Raw genomic sequence first — 18,549 nt, 5'->3', positions numbered from 1 at the left:
GCTGATAAATTGCTGAACCGATTCACTGCTAAATTGAATTTTCATGAATATTTACAAACCGAGCTATTTTCCACAAGAAAAAATCAATAGGCTGATGACACTGAATACAACTGACACACTTAAGACATGACTTGGCCTTAAGGTTGATATCAGCTAGTCACAGGAATCCACCATGGGCAAATTATTGCTCTGAATCTGAAACTGGAAATGTGATTTTAACCATCTCTTGTGTTCAAACAAACTTGCCAAGTGAATCCATTCAAATGTTCCTGGAGTTTACCTGTTCAAGATTGTTCAAGTGCCTTCCTACTTGACTCAAACTGCTGGAGAAGATTTCCTTCTGGAAAACAACACAACAATCACTGAATCGCAAAATGGATCATTTTTCTAAAAGAAGTAACAGAAGGTGATGCAAAGGAAGTACAAGAGGGTAAGCAATTTCATTTTTTTTTTTGCGGGGCAATGGGGGTTAAGTGACTTGCCCAGGGTCACACAGCTAGTAAGTGTCAAGTGTCTGAGGCCGGATTTGAACTCAGGTATTCCTGAATCCAGGGCCAGTACTTTATCCACTGCACCACCTAGCCGCCCCTAGCAATTTCATTTTTGAAAAATGCAAATATTTGGAAGTCCTTTATTAAAAAGCATAATTTGGGGGGCCAGATAGCAAGAAAGCTTTAGTGCTATTTAAATTTTACAACTGGATAGAATCAATGATGAACTTTTAAAAAGCTGTTCAGTTATATCTGACTCTTCATGGCCCCATTTGAGGTTTTCTTGGCAATGATACTGGAATAGTATGCCTTTTCCTTCTCCAACTAATTGTACAGATGAGAAAATTGAGGTAAACAAGGTTAAGTGACTTGCCCAGAGTCACACAGCTAGTAAGTGTCTGAGGCCAGCTTTGAACTCAGGTCTTCTTGACTCCAGGCCTAGCACTGTATCCACTGTGCCACCTAGCTGCCCCCTTAAAAACACATTAATTATGGCTTTATAAATTAGTTGTGGCAGAACATTCTGAGGTTGTTAGCTAAAAAATAGACAAAAGCAAATTTCCAATTCAGTTTATAACAGAAATATTAAAAAAAAATCTCTGAAATTAAGATCTAGAAATCTTCCACAAAGTATACCTTACTTGTACTGATGCATACAATGAATGTGGGACAAATTCCAATGTCAAGTTTTCACTGATGGGTTAAAGCATTTCTTAACTGTCAGACTATGGAAAATATTACTACTCTGCAAAAATGGTAATACCAAAAAGTTCTTAAAACCTATGCAGCTAAAAATAATTTTTTCAACAAATTAAAAACCATAGGACACAAATTAGATGTATTTGCTTATCTAAAGATAGATAACTTTTGGATAATGAATCAGTTAGTTCTACTGGGGAAACAACACATGCACACAAAGGTAAATACAAAGTATACACAAAGTAAATAAAACATAATTTCAGGAAAAGCACTAACAGCTGGGAGATCAGGAAAAGCCTCATGGAGGGGATAGCAAATTACTATGCATCTAGAGTAAAAAGGAAAGAGATTAGGAAAAAAATGTTGACAATAACCATTTCTGATAAAATTCTGATGTCCAAAAGCTATAAGGAAATGATAAAAACTTACATGAGTAAGACTAATTCCCCAATTAATAAAAGATATGAATAAAGGAATTCTCAAATGGAAAAATGAAAATTATCAATAATCAATGGAAAAACTGTAAACTCTAATAGAAGAAATTAAAATTAAAGCAACTTTGAGAAATCACTTTTGCACTCATTATACTGGAATGAAAAGTTAAAAATCAGAATTCAATGCTAGCAGAGCTGTGGAGAAAAAAGACACACTATTACACAGGTGCGGAACTGTGAACTGGTAGTTATAAGTGTTCATATGTACATGTATGTATGTCCCAGCTACCCTAATGCTTGAATTATAAACTGAAGATATTATTTAAAGGAAAAAACAACCCTACCTGTACAAAGAGTTTCCTAATAATAGCTGCCATTTTTTTTCCTCTAAGATGTACAAAGTGCTTAACTTGTATTACCTATATTAATCCTTAAGACCCTAGGAGAAACATACCAGGCATCATTTCCCCCTTTTTATAGATGAAGAAACTGAGACCCAGAAAGGTTAAGTGATTTGCCCTAGGTAACCCTGCTAGTAAGCACAAGAGGAAGGTACTGGACCCCAGTCTTGTGACTCATAAGTTGGGTGTTCTTTATTCAATGTCAAGTCTTTCCTAGAAGCATTATTTGTAATAACAACAAACTGGAAACAGTCCAGATATATAATAATTGGAGAATGGCCAAAGTAGCATATTAAAATAATGGAATATTATTATGCCTAATAAATTATACATATTAATATAAATAAATTTTATGAATAAAAATATTAAGCATTTACTATGTGCCAAGCTAAGTGCTGTGGGTACAGATAAAAAGTGAAGATAGTTCCTTTCCTTGAGGAGATTATATTCTAAAAGGAGGAGAAAAAACACATAGGGAAGTGGCAGCCAGGGAGTGGTATTTTGGTTTAGAAAGTTAAAGGAAGTAAAGCCACTGGGCAAGTAGACTGACCCAGCTTTTCCATTAGCAATGGTAGTATTGATTTGATTATGACTCCAGAACTAGAAAGTGTTTGGGGGGAGAAGGCCTGTAACCCATGATTTCAGTAAGGAATCTCTATACCAATACAACTTAAGAGTCTGAACAGAGTCTTATAACCTTAGTTTCATGAGTTTGTTTGATTGTTTGTTTAAATACTTAAATAAATATTACAATAAAATGAATATTTTTAATATTTTGTTATTGTGGTGTTTGTTCTTAAATTTCAGGCCTTTAAAAATATTATTCTGAGAAAAGGTCCGTAGGCCTTATAAGACTGTCAGAGGGGTCTATGACATACCAAAGGTTAAGAACTCCTGTCTCACAGGGTTCTTGGGGACAATGAGAGATTAAGCAACTGGCCCATAATCACACAGCCAATATATGTCAGACATAAGCCTGGGAACCAGGTTTTCCTGACTCCAAGGCTGTCTCTCTAAGCCACTGTGCTGGATTGCCATTCTCAATAGTTATTTTGAGTATTTGTTTGCTGGTAGTTATTAAATTTATGTAGGAAGAGAGCTCCCATTTGTAAAGAGTTCCTACTTGTGATGGAGCTCATAGGTAATAATAGTCCTGGAGATATTAATAATCCATATTGCTTCATTTGGGGGAATATTAAATAGGCAGTCCCCTTTCTGTGGTACTGTACTGTCTGAGTAACTCAGTGATTTTCTTCTCCAAATAGGAACTATGTAGAAATTATGTAAATGATACTCTTCTTTCTCCAAAGATCAGCATGCACCAGAAACAAAACAAAACAAAACAAAACAAAAAACCCTTTTCTTAAAGAGATCCAGTCTTTAAACTCTTGATCTTGGAAATTCTTGAATTTGAGATTACCCATGCGAACAACTCCCAAAGCTAATGTTACTCCTCTTGGCTAAAAGGCTAGATACCATGGTCACAGTGCCTACGGAATAAAAATTTTATCCTTCTCCACACAGGAATTAGGGCTGAATTAGGTTCATGAACTACTCTTTTAGACCAAGTGCCTCCCTTGGCCGTGTGGCTCTGCAGGAACTCTATCAGCACACCAGATAATACCATGTTTTAGGTTGGGGAAATCCACTGTTAGGTCTCCAGTTTCTGACATGCTCAAAAAAAGATAACGGAAAAGCATCAGATATCCAAGAACTTGTGGGACAGGGATTCCCCTCTCAGGTCAGCTGAGTAAGCACATGTGCTTCTGTCTCAAGTCACCATTAACTGTGCCTAGGGGGAGGAAAACCATACATGGGTACTTATTACCCGCAAGAACATAGCTATGCTCTACTACAAAGGTGATCTGTTTTCTGAAGAGGAGAAAGAAGTCCAAATGAGCAAGAAAGAGACAAAAGGCTGACCTGGGCTCATGAGTCACTTTTTTATTACCATGGAAAAGTGTGGCTCCTTGAACTAACATTCATCCCTTTGAGTCCCAGTTAATCATCTTGAGCTCCCTGTGTCCTAGCAGCAAAGTGCCAATGGACAAGCTCATGGCCTTCCTTCCTCCTTACACTTATTTTATAGGTAGATGGGATACACAGTTAGCTAGCAGTAGAATCAGAGTTCACATCTCTGGTTAGTGTCCATCCCACAATATCATGTTTTCAGAATATAATGTTGATTTCATTCATTTTGCTTCTGGAATTACTAAAAAGGAAAGTGTGTGTGTGTGTGTGTGTGCGCGCGCACGCGCGCGCGTGTGTTTATGTTAACATTCCTTCTTTATTTGTAAGGCTATAATATAAAGTCAACAAATTTGGGATATTTTTAACCTAACTGGTGTGCTAAAGTTACTTACTCCTTCCTATTAGTACCAACTGTTCTTCTATTTACCTTTATCAAAGTGTACTGTATACTTGTTTTCAGAAAATTAAGGTTCCATGTCTTCATACAAGTTGTCAGTTGTACTGTCCTGCTTCGTTTCACACAAAAACACATCAATGGGTCCTTTTGTGCTTTTTATATGTACTGTTATAGAGTCCTATCAAAAGATACATAAAATACAAGCATGGGTGAGAGGTCCATTAACCATATTTATTTCATTCACGAAGACAAACAATCTCTGCAGGAAATCTTCACAACTATTTTTATTTTAATTCTCCCCATTGTATTAGATATTCAATTTTTATGAGAAAAACTGAATATAGGTTGAAAACAGCTGGCTATTTTATATACAATATGTAGCTATGTTAATATATTAGTTAGAGTATATGTAACAGAAGGGTAGATATTCATGTTGTAAGGAGTTAGAGCCAGTCTTACTATGTAAACAATTTGCTTGCCCTGAATAACTTTCTGGTGATCAGGAGAACAAATAAATACACTGTACAAACATGCATACATAAATGTACAATCAAGAAATTTTATCATTAGCACCGATCTTATCAGTATAAGACGTTATTAAAATGGGGATGAAAACAAGAGACTTGTCTACTTTATGGGGTTATTGAAAGAAGTATTCACTGAACCTAAAAGTATTATATAATTATGAAAACTGATAATTATGAAGTGAGACAATATGATAGTATTCTTGCTTTGAAAATGGCAAAACACTATGCAAACATAAGATATTATTATTGAAATGGGGATGACAAGGCCTGCCCTGCTTATCTCCCCAGGTTGTGAGGAAAGTGCTTTCTAAACATTAAAGTACTAAATAAGTGAGTTATAATAATTATTACATAAGATAATTGATTTGATAACACTGTTGCTTTGAGAAGTAAAAGGCACTACTTAAAAATATAAGGTGGTATTATTATTATTTTAATGAGTATGGCCAGGCATATTGGTAAACACCTGTTAATTCCTGCTATTTTGGGAACCTGAGGCTGATGGATTGCTTGAACTTGGGAATTCTGAGGTACAGTAGGGCTAGAGTTAATTGAGTGTCTGATCTAAGTCTGGGACCAATATGGTGGGCCCCTAAGGGCAGCCCAGGTTGAAAAGGAGCAAATCAAAGCTTCCATGCTGGTCTGCAATGGGATCTAGCACTTGAGTGACCACCACATGTCCAGCCTGGATGAGATAGGGAAAGCCAGGCTCCAAAATAAAACAGAATTGATTAAAATCAAATTAAGTATGACATCATCTACTTCATAAAGTAGTTGAGAATAAAATGCTTTTCTTAAGGAGGAAAGTGTTTTAGTAAAAGCACTAAAGAAATAGGAGATAGGATTTTATGATTTATTAAATGTTATGAGAAGTAGCATGGAGCAAGTCTTGCTTGGGATCACAGTTCAAATCCCACCTCTGGTTTGAAAAAAGGGAAAAGATTTAATCTTTCCATACCCCAGGCAACTCTCTAAAACTCAAAATTGTGAGAAGATGCTGAGCTGCACAGGCATGGAAAGTTCTTTACACAAATTAAATCACAGGTCCAGTAAAAAATAAAATACAACAAAATGGTAAAATCTTCAGGTGATTAAGGCGCTTTGGGCCATTCATCTGAACAGATCACTTCTCTAACTTACTTCAAAGACCCATGATTTCATTGGTGTGTTATACTTTGCTTACAGATCATAACCCTTTTATGACTCAACAGTGTCCATGAATTGCTGTGGCCAAAGAATTAATCACCCTGTGGCCTGTCTTCCAGTGATGAATCAATCCACATTTAACAAGGCTGATTTTCATATGCTAGATGTACAATCCATTCCTAAGCCTATAGCTGACAGCTTGATAAGACCTGACAGAGCTTGTGTGTAAATTCTGATAATCTAGGATCACTCCCACCTCAAAATAAAGAATCAGAGTACCTTTCTTTTACTCAGTTTGGAAATTTTAAAACAAACAAGAGGAAAGGACCAATTCACAAGCTAGCTGCGTCATGTTATGACCTTGTGGAATGAATTACTTTCTGGGGAAATGAGAAAACAGCATAATAATTAATACTTAAATAAAGCCTGAAAAAATGAACTAATGATGATTCATCTCCCCTAGGTTCAGATTTTTGGTTATAGTACTTTAGAAAATGAGTTTAATTTATTTAGTTGGTAGACATATATGGACATTGAGTTAAGCTCTTGTGTAAACTTACTCCCTAAATGAAAAGATGTGCCAGAAACCCATTTAGACTAGGGAATGTGCTGAGATTTCTCTTATATACTGATATTTTTTACCATTAAAGTTATAAACAAATGTAAATGAATACCTACTTCTCTGGGAGGCGGAACATTCAATTTGGTTTCTTCTGGAGCTTTGACTGCAATAACAATCTGCTCGTGGAAGGCCTGAAGGCTATGAATATCTTCACAGGTCACATAAGCTAGCATACATTCTTAGTCAAGGACTCTCTAAAATCATAAGATAAATGCTTCATGGTACAAAGGACTTTTTAATTTATATGAACTAAATAGCCTACATTAGGAAATTACCCAGTTAAGCCATAATTTCTTTTAACTGGAGAAGGCTTTAAAAAAAATTACACATAGGTCCATTTTTAATTGCTTACTCCAGCTCCAAATGTTTTATGTTTTAATTAACTTTATTTCATCTAATTTTGTTACTGGTTAACTGAAAATGTTAAAATAAGTAAAGAGAAGAAAAGTACTTCTACAGCATACTAAATATTGAGACAAGAAAAAGACAGTACTTCTCTCCATCAGGCTATCAAAAGATTTTATACACTTTAAACTCCACAAGTGATTTCATGCTGCTTGGGGCAAAAGGTGAGAAGTTTACAGATATAGATGAGAGGAGAAAGTAGAGCTACTTATCTCTTATTTTGTTTTCTCAATTAAGGACAATGTGTCTTTGGAACAAAAGGGTAGAACATGATTAAAATGTGACAAAAACTTAAGCTGGTAAGGGGATAGAGAGTAGTAGTCAGTCTAAATGAGTATAAAGGTTTTCCAGTTAAGATAAAAGATGATGAGTTAAGGATTTCCAAAAAAGAAACATCAAAAAGAAGAAGTGCCATCATACACATACATATAAAAAAAATCTGCCACAAAAGAAAATGAATAAGGAGATAAATGCCAACAAAAAAGTATCAATAAGGACACAGTAACTTCAGGCTTAATGACATATCAGAAAAATTTGAAAAACCAAAAAACTTGAAAAGAGTATTTTGGGAAATCATCAAAGAAAGCTTTCCAGAAAAAAAAAACATGCATACATACAAATAGAAAAACATCTATAGAATTGAAACAGGACCACAAAGAGGAAGATTCCAAAATTCAGCCTTCTTAGACCCATTATAGTTAAACTCTAAAACTATCATGAGAAAGAAAAAATACTGGTCAATAGACAAAAATCTCAACTGATGTATATTATTCTGTTTCACAGTCATTTCCCAAAGAAGTAAAGAGACTATATAAGAAATTAGAATACAACATACAAAATGAAGGTGCATAAAACCCTGAAGTATCTACCCTAGAAAACTCAATATGGATATGTGGGGTGAGGGAGAATGAGGAATTGAGGTTTACTCCAAAGTTGTGGACCGGAGTAACTGGAAAGACAGTGGTTTCTGTGTCAAATATAAGAAAGTTAGGAAGAGGGCTGGGAAAAGATAATGAGTTATGTTATGGACATGTTGAGTTTTAGAGGTCTATGGGATATCCAGTTTGAAACGTCTAAGTGGTATTCTGTAAAATGGCATTGGAAATGTAGAGAGAGATGGGGACTGGATGTCTAGTTCTACGAGTCATTTGCACAGAGATCATTAAACTCATGGGAGCCAATGAGGTTACTGAGAAAGAGTGTAGAGAGAGAGAAGATAAGAACCAAAACAAAATGCTGAGAAATGAACAGTGGGGAGTGTGTGATATGGATGAAAGGCCGACAAAGGACCCTGAAATGGAATAGTTAAATAGTCAAGAGAACCAGGAAAGAGTTGTGTCATAAAAAGAGAGAAGACAGCGTCCAGAAGAGGGTTGTCAGCAATATCAAATGCAGCAGAGAAGTCAAGAAGTGTAAGGACTGAGGAAAGACTATTAGATTTGTCAATTAAGACATTGCTGGTAACTCTGGAGAGAGCAATCTCATTTGAATGATAAGATCAGAAACCAGATTGCCCAGAGTTGAGGAATGAGTAAGCGTAGAAGTGGATACAACCAAGAAGAGAGTTTTTCCTAGGAATTTGGCTGATAAAGGGGAGAGAAATATAGGGTTATAGCTTATTGGGGTGGCAGGATCTAGTTTTTTAAGGATGGTTTGGGCATTTATAAAGGCAAGTCAATGTTTAGAGAGTGAAAGAGTGGGGATAATTAAGGTTGCAACCTTAAAAAAAAAAAGAAAAAGAAAAAAAAAGATTGCAATCTACTGGGGAAAACGGGAGGGAATGGGATCAAAGGCACATATACAGGAGTTAGCCTTGGCAAAAAGGGCCACCTCGTTGTCTGAAACTAGGGGAAAAGAGAAGAGATAAAGGAATCATATCACAGGGTTTTGAGATATAAGGGTAGAGGATGAGTGAATAAATCAAATCACCCTACCTTACTTAAAGCAAGTGATGAGATGCTATGCTCTGATACATTTTTGAGTAAAAAAAAACCCCTCAATTGTTCACTAAGTGTGAACAAGGCCTGGATATCTTCCTCTGGGCTACAGGAATGACAAGAATTCTGTTCTAAGTGGATAAGACTATGGGCCCTGCATAAAACTATCAGGCTAGCTGAAGGTTTGAGCATCTGGTATTGGAGAGGAGAGAGGGATGCTCCTCAGTAGGAATTGTTTGAGGAGGAAGAGGCTAGACAAAAGCATCTTTGTCTTACGAGCTTTTGAGGATCTGGAGAATTTTGGTTTTCTTAACTTCCCATCAGCTCTAGAGCAGTCCTCACTCAACACACCTGATAGCAATGCCTGCAATAGGAGCCATGAAAGATTTATGACTCCGACAAAAGTACTTCTGTACTAGCTGTGAGTTACTACGTTGCTCAAGCTTTTCCCTGAACCTTATACATACTAGTTGAACAGTATATCACAACTTTGGGTAGGGGGATACTTTGTACCACTTGTTCTTAATATACTACCTTAGAAAATATCCCTCTCTAAAAGCTAATTAAGTCTAAGTGATATTAACTGATCATCATGGTGGGAAGGATCTTGGAGGCTTGTGAGCTACAGCATTAAGGTGGCCAAGCTCTGGGGACCAAACCTGTCAGTGCACATGGGGGCTGGGAAAGTAGTTCCAGAGCCCATGCCATAGAGATAAAGAGAACTTAAGAAAAGGACACTCATTGGCTTGTGAGCTTCTTGAGGGCAGGAATTGTCTTTGTTTTTATTTGTATTTGTATCCCCAGTGCTTTGCATAGGGCCTAGCATACAGAAGGTGCTTAGGAAATGTTTAGTGACTGACTCACATCAAATGGCCTTTTTTCTTCTTAATAAAACTGCCACAAGGCCCTTAGCTGAGAGAAGGGGAAAGAGACATATGGGAGGCTGGAGAAAAGAAGGTCTGGAACAGCTTTAATGATGAGTAAGATAGGACATCAATTATGGTGGAATGAAAGGATTGCCATAATATCATGAAAGCCCAGGTGAAGTTGGATAATATAAATTAATAACTTAGTCTGCAGTGGTTGTATGGTTTCTTTCAGTTCTGTTGGGCAATTCACCTGTAATTCTTAAGAGCTGTCTGTAGGAACTCTGAAGTTAAGAGGCTTGTTCAGCCATAAAACTACAGTACATCAAAGTCAGAACTTTACAAACTCAGGTTTCCTAATCCCAAGACTAACTCTCCATCCATAACGCTACACTGTCTAACTTAAAAAATCATGGCAAACATTTAGTCAAGTCTTCCCAGTCCATACTAACATTTGTACCAATCCAATTTCTGTAGTTTAGCTCAGTCATTCCTAAATGATAGAAGTATCAATTGGGGAATAAGAGTTTGGAGGCTGCTCTGGTGGAGTGAAAACAGCACAGGATTTGGAATCAGAAAGATTGAAATGAAATCCGATTCTGCCCCCTTAATACATAAGGAAATAATTTAGCCATCCTGAACTTCAGTTTCATTATCTGTAAAATCAGAATATTGAACTCCAAGGACTCTTACAACTCAAAAATCCCTTGATAAGATTTGATGGAGGAAGTGATTATGGTCCATGGGGCAGGGTTGAGTGGGGTAGGGAACTAAGTACATGAAAATACAGAGGAGCAGGGGAGAACAGATAGACTGTGGAAATCAGAGATACTTTGACTTCTCTGCCATTTTCCCTAAAGTGCCCCAACAGCTAATGTAATAACAGTAACAACAACAACTAACAATAATACAGCACTATGTGCTAAGCGCTCTACAATTACCTTATCTGATCCTCACAACAAAACTGAAAAGTAGGTGTTAGCTGGTTCCTTTTTTCATACATACCATAAATTTCTGATGTCTAATACCTAACAGAGAATGAATTTGGGAGGTTTTAGTACTACCAAATTCAGTCTGGTCTCTCCAGTTCAACCCATTGTTTCATCTAACCCTTCCTCCTCTCCGGATTGGGACAGGTGAAGGAAAGAAGAGTAAAGAAGTCAATGAGGCCTATTATGTAAGTTAGAACAGCAAGAAATTAGTCAAAGAAATAAGCTGGAATGCTGTTTTGGTAATCTTAGGGGAGAAAAGATAAGGACCTCTAAAATGAAAAGTGGCAACTGTGATTGCTAAGGTGTTGTGAATAAGCTTTGGAAAACAAAGAAAAGGAAGAGGTACGGTGGAATTTTCAGAAGGACAAATTTTTTTTAAACTGAATTTTTAAAAACCAGAAACCCACAAAATACCAAAGTATAGGGTGGTGAGCTTGGTCCTAATTCCTGGCAAAATTCAGAACAAATCAGGAAAAGCATGAACATTTAATAATTAACATTTAGAAAAAGAAGCATGTCTTCAATGATAAATCATGCTAGACCAACTTTATTTTTCTAATGCTACTGCTAGTCTGTTAGATCAAGGTAATGCTATAGTTTACCTAGGTTTTAGAAAAGTATCTGACAAAGTTTCCCAGGTCCTTATGATCAGGATGAAGAGGTGTGGATTAGATGACAGTGCTCTTCAGTACATTTGGAATGGTTGAATTCTTGGGCCCCAAAGTAGTTATTAATGCATTGATATAAACTTGAAGGAAAATCTCTAACAAAGTGCGCCATGGATCTATCCTTGACACTTGGCTATTCAGCATTTTTATCAGTGACTTAGATGAAGCCACAAAGCTGTGCTTGCCAAATTTGTGGATGCTATAAAGATGGCAGAGTCGGGATCCAAATACATCTTTAGAATGATGAACTGATTTTTAAAGATGAACTATAATACAGATTCAAAGAAAGTTGCATCTTTGAGTTAAAAAAGCAACTTCACAAAAAAAGGATGAGGGAAGCATAAAAAAAAAACAAACCTCCTGGGGATTTTAGGGGATTTGGAAGCTCAATTTGAATCAGTAATGATATGGCAGCCAAAAAATTAAATACCATCCTAGACAGTATTAAAAAAGCACAATGGTGGGGGCAGCTAGATGGCGGAGTGGTTAAAGCACCGGCCCTGGATTCAGGAGTACCCAAGTTCAAATCCGGCCTCAGACACTTGACACTTAGTAGCTGTGTGACCCTGGGCAAGTCACTTAACCCTCATTGCCTGCCAAAAAAAAAAAAAAAAAGCACAGTGGCCAAAGGAAAGGATAGAATACTTTTGATAAACTTGATCTAATCAGACCATGTCTGAGGTACTGTGTTCCGTTCTGGGAACCACATTTTAAGTAAAGCATTAACAAATTGGTGCGTCTGGAGGAGCAAGACCAGAAAGGTGAGACCAAGGACTGACAGAAGGAAATGGAGATGTGGATGATGAAGAATGGGAGACTTACAGGGAACATGATAGCTAACTTTAATTATATTAAGGATTGTCTCATGGAAGGGAAATAAAATCTGCTCCTATTTGGCCCTAGGAAGCAGAATTAGGAGCAGAGGATAGAAATTGCAAATATGAAGATTTGGGGAACAATTTCAGGGTAAAACTCTTTGAAATGTGATTAAAGATGTCCAGATTTGGAATGGACTGCCTTGGGATGTTGTGGGTTTCCCTTAACTTGATTTTTTTTTTTAATGGAGGTTAATCAGTTTAAAGTGCTACTGATTCTTTCTCTGCTGTGGTTTTTTGATTTACCTCATCCTTTTGATGGTAACATTCCCTATTATTCTAATTATGAATCACAGAATTAGGATTTCAAGGGATGGAATATACCTCAGAAATCATTAAGAATAGTAACTGCGCATGGATTTACTTTATATAGAATTTGTGTTTGTATAGAACACATATTCATGTTTTTTCCCCAACAGAAAAACACGTCCCTGAGCACAAAATCTGTTCTTTTTTGTCTCTATATATTCAGCACCTGGCATAGAGCCTGGCATACAACAGGCACTTAATAAATGCTTGTTGAATGAAGAATGGATGTTCATTTGATTTGTTTATGTATAATGACAAGGAACTACAAACATATTACATATCTAATTATTGAAAAGTAAATGATGGGGGCAGCTAGATGGCGCAGTGGATAGAGCACTGTCCCTGGAGTCAGGAGGACCTGAGTTCAAATCTGACCTCAGAGACTTGACACTTACTGGCTGTGTGATCCTGGGCAAGTCACTTAACCCCAATTGTCTCACAGGAAGAAAGAAAGAAAGAAAGAAAGAAAGAAAGAAAGAAAGAAAGAAAGAAAGAAAGAAAGAAAGAAAGAAAGAAAGAAAGAAAGAAAGAAAGAAAGAAAGAAAGAAAGAAAGAAAGAAAGAAAGAAAGAAAGAAAGAAAGAAAGAAAGAAAGAGAGAGAAAGAAAGAAAGAGAGAGAGAAAGAGAGAAAGAAAGAGAGAGAGAAAGAGAAAAAGAAAGAAAGAAAGAAAGAAAGAAAGAAAGAAAGAAAGAAAGAAAGAAAGAAAGAAAGAAAGAAAGAAAGAAAGAAAGAAAGAAAGAAAGAAAGGAAGGAAGGAAGAAAGGAAGAAAGGAAGGAAGGAAGGAAGGAAGGAAGGAAGGAAGGAAGGAAGGAAGGAAGGAAGGAAGGAAGGAAGGAAGGAAGGAAGGAAGGAAGGAAGGAAGGAAGGAAGGAAGGAAGGAAGGAAGAAAATGATGGCATATTAATGTAAAGGGATATACCATTAAAAGATAACTATGAATAGAAAGGAATATGGTAAGACCCACATGAAGTACTATAAAGCAAGATTAGCTCAAACAGAGCTATATACATGCACATTGACTAAAACTACATTAAAAAAAGTCTTTAGAACTTTTATCAATGCAATGACAAAGCAAAATTCCTGGAGACTGAAGGCGAAGCACACTACTCCTTCAAAGAAAGGCAATGGATTCAAAATACAGAATGAGACATACATTTGTGGGCATGGCTAATGAGATAATTAGTTTCACTTGGATTATGTACTTTTGTTGTTGTTTTTTTAAAAACAATTTTCCCCAATTGACAAGCATGTATTCCCCTACCCCCGACCTTGCTTCCGCACCAACTGGGAAAAAAAAAAGAAAAAGAAAAGAAAACAGAACTCCTTGATAAGGTATATTTGTTATAAAGGTTTACTTCTTGTTCAAGTGGGGAAGGGAAGGGAGAAGTGGAGAAAAAAGTTTGTTTTAAGAAAAAAAAAATGCTAAAAATCCAAAGGGCCAACATATTTTTATGAGTTTGTTGCATGTTAATTTGTTTGGTTCTACTCTGTTAAATGCTTAGAAGTTGAGGTTTGCTTGATTTTCTGACCTAGGCCTATGATTTAATTATCATAAAGAACTCTCAATGGGGAGAATAGCTCTACAAAGCAGAACAGCAATTATTTTAGAACTTGTGGTCTTACAGAATTGTTTAAAGAGCTGAGAGGTTAAGTGACTTTCTATGGCTACCCAGGCAGTTTATGTCAAAGATTCTGTGACTTATTTGTATGTTTATCAAATTGTCTTTTTTGATGATTACATTTTACAATAAACATGCAAAACCCAACCAATAAATAAGCTGGAGGCTCTAGTCCTAGATAAATTTAATCCCAAGGTACTAAAAGAACACTACTTTCAGGAAATTTTGAAGAATTGTAGAGAATATAAAAGGAGCTACATTGATTAAAATGGAACTGGATGTAGAATCAGAGGAGATCTATGTTTGAACCACAGCTCACTATTAACTACCTTGAACTTCCTATTGTTGGAACAGATAATTTCTTGGGTTCCTTCAAGCTTTAAATCCTATGATCTTCAAGTGGGAAAATGCTCTTCAGATTTTCAAGGGTAAACGTTAGATTTTGCTACTTATTGACTGGTGAGTCTGATATCCAGAACTTAGCATAGTACCTGGCACATAGTAGGCACTTAATAAATGCTTACTGAGAGATGATTATTGACTGACTTGAATTCATCCATGGCAAGATTCTGGCATGAATTAGGGACATGTGCCTTTAGAAAGCTTAGCAAAAGTTCACTAACAATTTGAGCCAAAGTAACTTCATGTTCTTTCTTTGTTTTTAAATAGCATTACTGAACTGGATACTCAGAAAAATGTCACATTTGAGAAAGGCTATTAATATACTTGTGGACAAGATAAACAAATGTAGAATAAATGATTATAACATTAGATAAATTCATAGATGGATGAATGACTTTAAAAATTAATTGATGCTGGGGCAGCTAGGTGGTGCAGTGAATAGAGCACAGGCCCTGGATTCAGGAGGACCTGAGTTCAAATCCAGCCTCAAGACAGTTGACACTTACTAGCTGTGTGACCCTGGGCAAGTCACTTAACCCCAATTGCCTCACCAAAAAAAATCCCCCCAAAACAAACAAAAAAACAAAAATTAATTGATGCGTATCAGAAGGAGTTGTCTCTGGTAGCCTGAACCACTTCTTTTCAACATTTTTATTACTGACCAGGTAGAAAACATTGATAGCATTCTTCCCAAATTGGCAGGCAACACAAAGTTGGGAATAGACCGGATGACAAAAAATATCAAAGAGATGTTCAAAGGACTGGACTGACCAGAAGCAAATTTAATAGGAATAAATGTAAAATAAATGTAAAAATATAAAATACTGCACTTAGGTTCAAAAACTAAACCAAAGTCCCAGATCAGTGAAATCTGGCATGCCAGCAATTCATGTAAAATATTAGACATAAGGGCTTGAGTTGACTTCAAATTAAATACAAGTCAACAAGATAACTGTCAAAAAAGCAACCGATTTTTTTTTGGGGGGGGGGCAGGGCAGTGAGGGTTAAACGATTTGCCCAGAGTCACACAGCTAGTAAGTGTCAAGTGTCTGAGGCCACATTTGAACTCAGGTCCTCCTGACTCCAGGGCTGATGCTTTATCCACTAGCTGCTCCCCAAAAGCAATTGATATTTCTTTTCTTTTTTTTTTTTTTTAGTGAGGCAATTGGGGTTAAGTGACTTGCCCAGGGTCACACAGCTAGTAAGTGTTAAGTGTCTGAGGCTGGATTTGAACTGAGATCCTCCTGAATCCAAGGCCAGTGCTCTATCCACTGCGCCACCTAGTTGCCCCAAAAGCAATTGATATTAAAGACTACACAATCATCCAAACTCTGTGCTGGTTACAATGCACTCAATCCTAGTGCAATAAATAAACTTAAGGGAGGGAGCTCCTCACAAACATTCCTTAACTGATGTAGCCAAAGAAAACCCATAATGTAATCATGAAGTGTTAATGAAGTGAGTGAGGCTTTCAAAGGAAGCTAAGAACATTAAGGATTTTGATTTGATTTTGGTTTATTTTTTAGCTATATAGGAAGAAAAAGGAGGATCAAAAAAGGAATAAAACTTTTGCTTGGATTAGAATGAACAGCAATAACTGACAATTGGAGAAGACAGAGCTGCTCAATTATTATTTTGGTTTTGATTTTTTTCTGGGAAGGTGAATGATCTTTACAATGGAAATGACAACAAAAATCACTGCCACAGAGTTACTGCCCAAGGTAAGTAAGAGCACCTACTAGCCCTTAAGGAATTCAAGTCACCCAGCCCAGATGAATTACATCCTGAAGTTCTAAAAGATGTGATTAGTTAGCCATTGTCAGTGAAATTTGAAAGAAAATAGGAACAGAAGAGAGGTTCCACATGATTGAAGAAGGGTAAATGTAGTCCTGATTTTCAATAAAGGGATGAAAGGGATGTAAAGGGATATTGCTGTTGTAGTTTGTCCTTTGTCCTCAAAGAGGACTATGATATCTATGATTAGAGATGGGCTGGATGTTTGAGGCAATCAGGGTTAAGTGACTTGCCCAGGGTCACATAGCTAGTAAGTGTCAAACGTCTGAGGACCAATTTGAACTCAAGTCCTCCTGATTCCAGAGCCAGTGCTCTATCCACTGTGCCACGTAGCTGCCCCCCTCCCATATAGGGATGAGAATAGATCTGGCAAACTATTGGCCAGTGAGCTTGACTTTGATGACCGGGAAAATTCTAGAACAGAACATTAAATACGTATTTAATGAAGATCTAGAAAGGGAAGTGGTGATGACAAAGAACCAGCATGGTGCCATCAAGAACTAGTCAGGCCAGAGTAATCTCATTTTCTTTTAAGGCAGGATTTTTTGGTTTGGTTATATCAGCAGTAGCTGAATTGATTTTACATCTATCACTTGAATAAAGTAAGACAGCTAAAATCAAGTCAAAAAATCTTAGAATGGAGGGGACCTTTGAAGGTACCTATGTTAACCTCCTACTCTATTCCCTCTATAACATTTCTGAGAAATTGACTGACTTTTTCTTGAATACCTTCAGTAATAGGGATGTCAATAGTTTCATTTTGGGAAATATTTAATTGCCTTTTAAAATTGAACCAAAATCTATTTCTCTATAAATTGTATCCATTTGCATTAGGTTTTCATTCTAAAGTTACACAAACTATATGTAGGTGAAAAAAAACACAAAAAAGCAAAACCCTTTGACTCACTGATTAAAATTACTCTGAAGTTTTACTTCTTCAACTGTTAAAATGAGTCCCATTTATTATTAAACAAATAAAAATAACTCCAAATGCTGACCTTAATACATAAAATAAATGGCTTTAGAAGCAGGTATAAAATTTAATAGTAAAGGATATTTGGCATTTTCTTTGTCATCTGCTAATTCAAATAACTGGTGAGCACAGATTTTATTTAATTCATCCAAAGTGTCTTCCATTGCTGATAGATTAGAAATTTCATCCCTTAGCTTCTTTTGCTGTGCTAACTTTCCATCAATAGTGCTGAGGTCAGATCCTCTTTAAAAAAGTAGAATATGAAAAATAGAACACAGTAACATATAGAATATGAAAGAATAAAAATTTTAATCTAGGTTACTGTACAACATTTACAATAATAGAAATGAATACTTTCACCATTACTTTTCTAAATGTTTACTTTTTGTACAGATGAGTAAAAGGGGGTGGGTGTGTGTGTGTGTGTGTGTGTGTGTGTGTGTGTGTGTAAAATACCAGCGTAGCAGCAAAAGCAACTAAGCACTTTAAAATTTCATATACAAATTATAGGTATCTATCATTTATCTGTTAACATGCATTTGGTTCATAGTGAATTTTTCTACTGACTTACATGATAAAATGAGTTATGTCTTTATGGGAAAATATCTCTCAATAAACTGAATTGAAAATTTTATATTAGCGGACTGAATTTTTAGAACTAAAATTTAGCAGAGGACTTAAATACAGTCTAGGTCTGATAATCATATTGTCATGGTCGTTTAGGTATAGTGGCTCTTCCCTCCAACCATGTTCAGTGCATAATGTTGGCGATAATTCTTAGTTTTTTATTTTAGAAATAGAAGGGGCTTCAGAGATCAACCATCTGCCATCATCCACATAATTTTTAAGTGTTAAGTGGATATCACTGTGCTAGAGTCTGAGGAAAAGAAAAAAGATAAAAGTTTTGAGAATTGAACCACAAACCATAAATGAATATTTAATTCAGAATGTGAATGAATTACAATTAATAATAATACCATAGCTTCCCACTATTTCTATGGGAAAATTCAAACTCAGTT

At 36.2% G+C, this 18,549-nt stretch overlaps 1 protein-coding gene across 1 annotated transcript in view; it reads right to left on the bottom strand.

The window, feature by feature from the left end:
• Positions 1-4,431: 4,431 nt before the first annotated feature.
• The window catches only part of LOC122742928 (transcription factor E2F6-like), a 28,628-nt gene continuing 14,510 nt past the window's right edge, over positions 4,432-18,549 (bottom strand). The window contains exons 4-6 of the mRNA XM_043987531.1: positions 17,615-17,773; positions 6,745-6,859; positions 4,432-4,571 (exon numbers count right to left, since the gene is read on the bottom strand). Coding sequence (XP_043843466.1) covers positions 4,461-4,571; positions 6,745-6,859; positions 17,615-17,773 — 385 coding nt within the window. The 3' untranslated portion in view covers positions 4,432-4,460. The remainder of the gene's footprint in view (positions 4,572-6,744; positions 6,860-17,614; positions 17,774-18,549) is intronic.

Source organism: Dromiciops gliroides, chromosome 2, assembly GCF_019393635.1.
Source record: "Dromiciops gliroides isolate mDroGli1 chromosome 2, mDroGli1.pri, whole genome shotgun sequence".
In the NCBI taxonomy this organism is placed as follows: domain Eukaryota; kingdom Metazoa; phylum Chordata; class Mammalia; order Microbiotheria; family Microbiotheriidae; genus Dromiciops; species Dromiciops gliroides.
The sequence above is the reverse complement of the archived record's forward strand: the minus strand, read 5'-3'. Positions and strand labels throughout refer to the sequence as shown.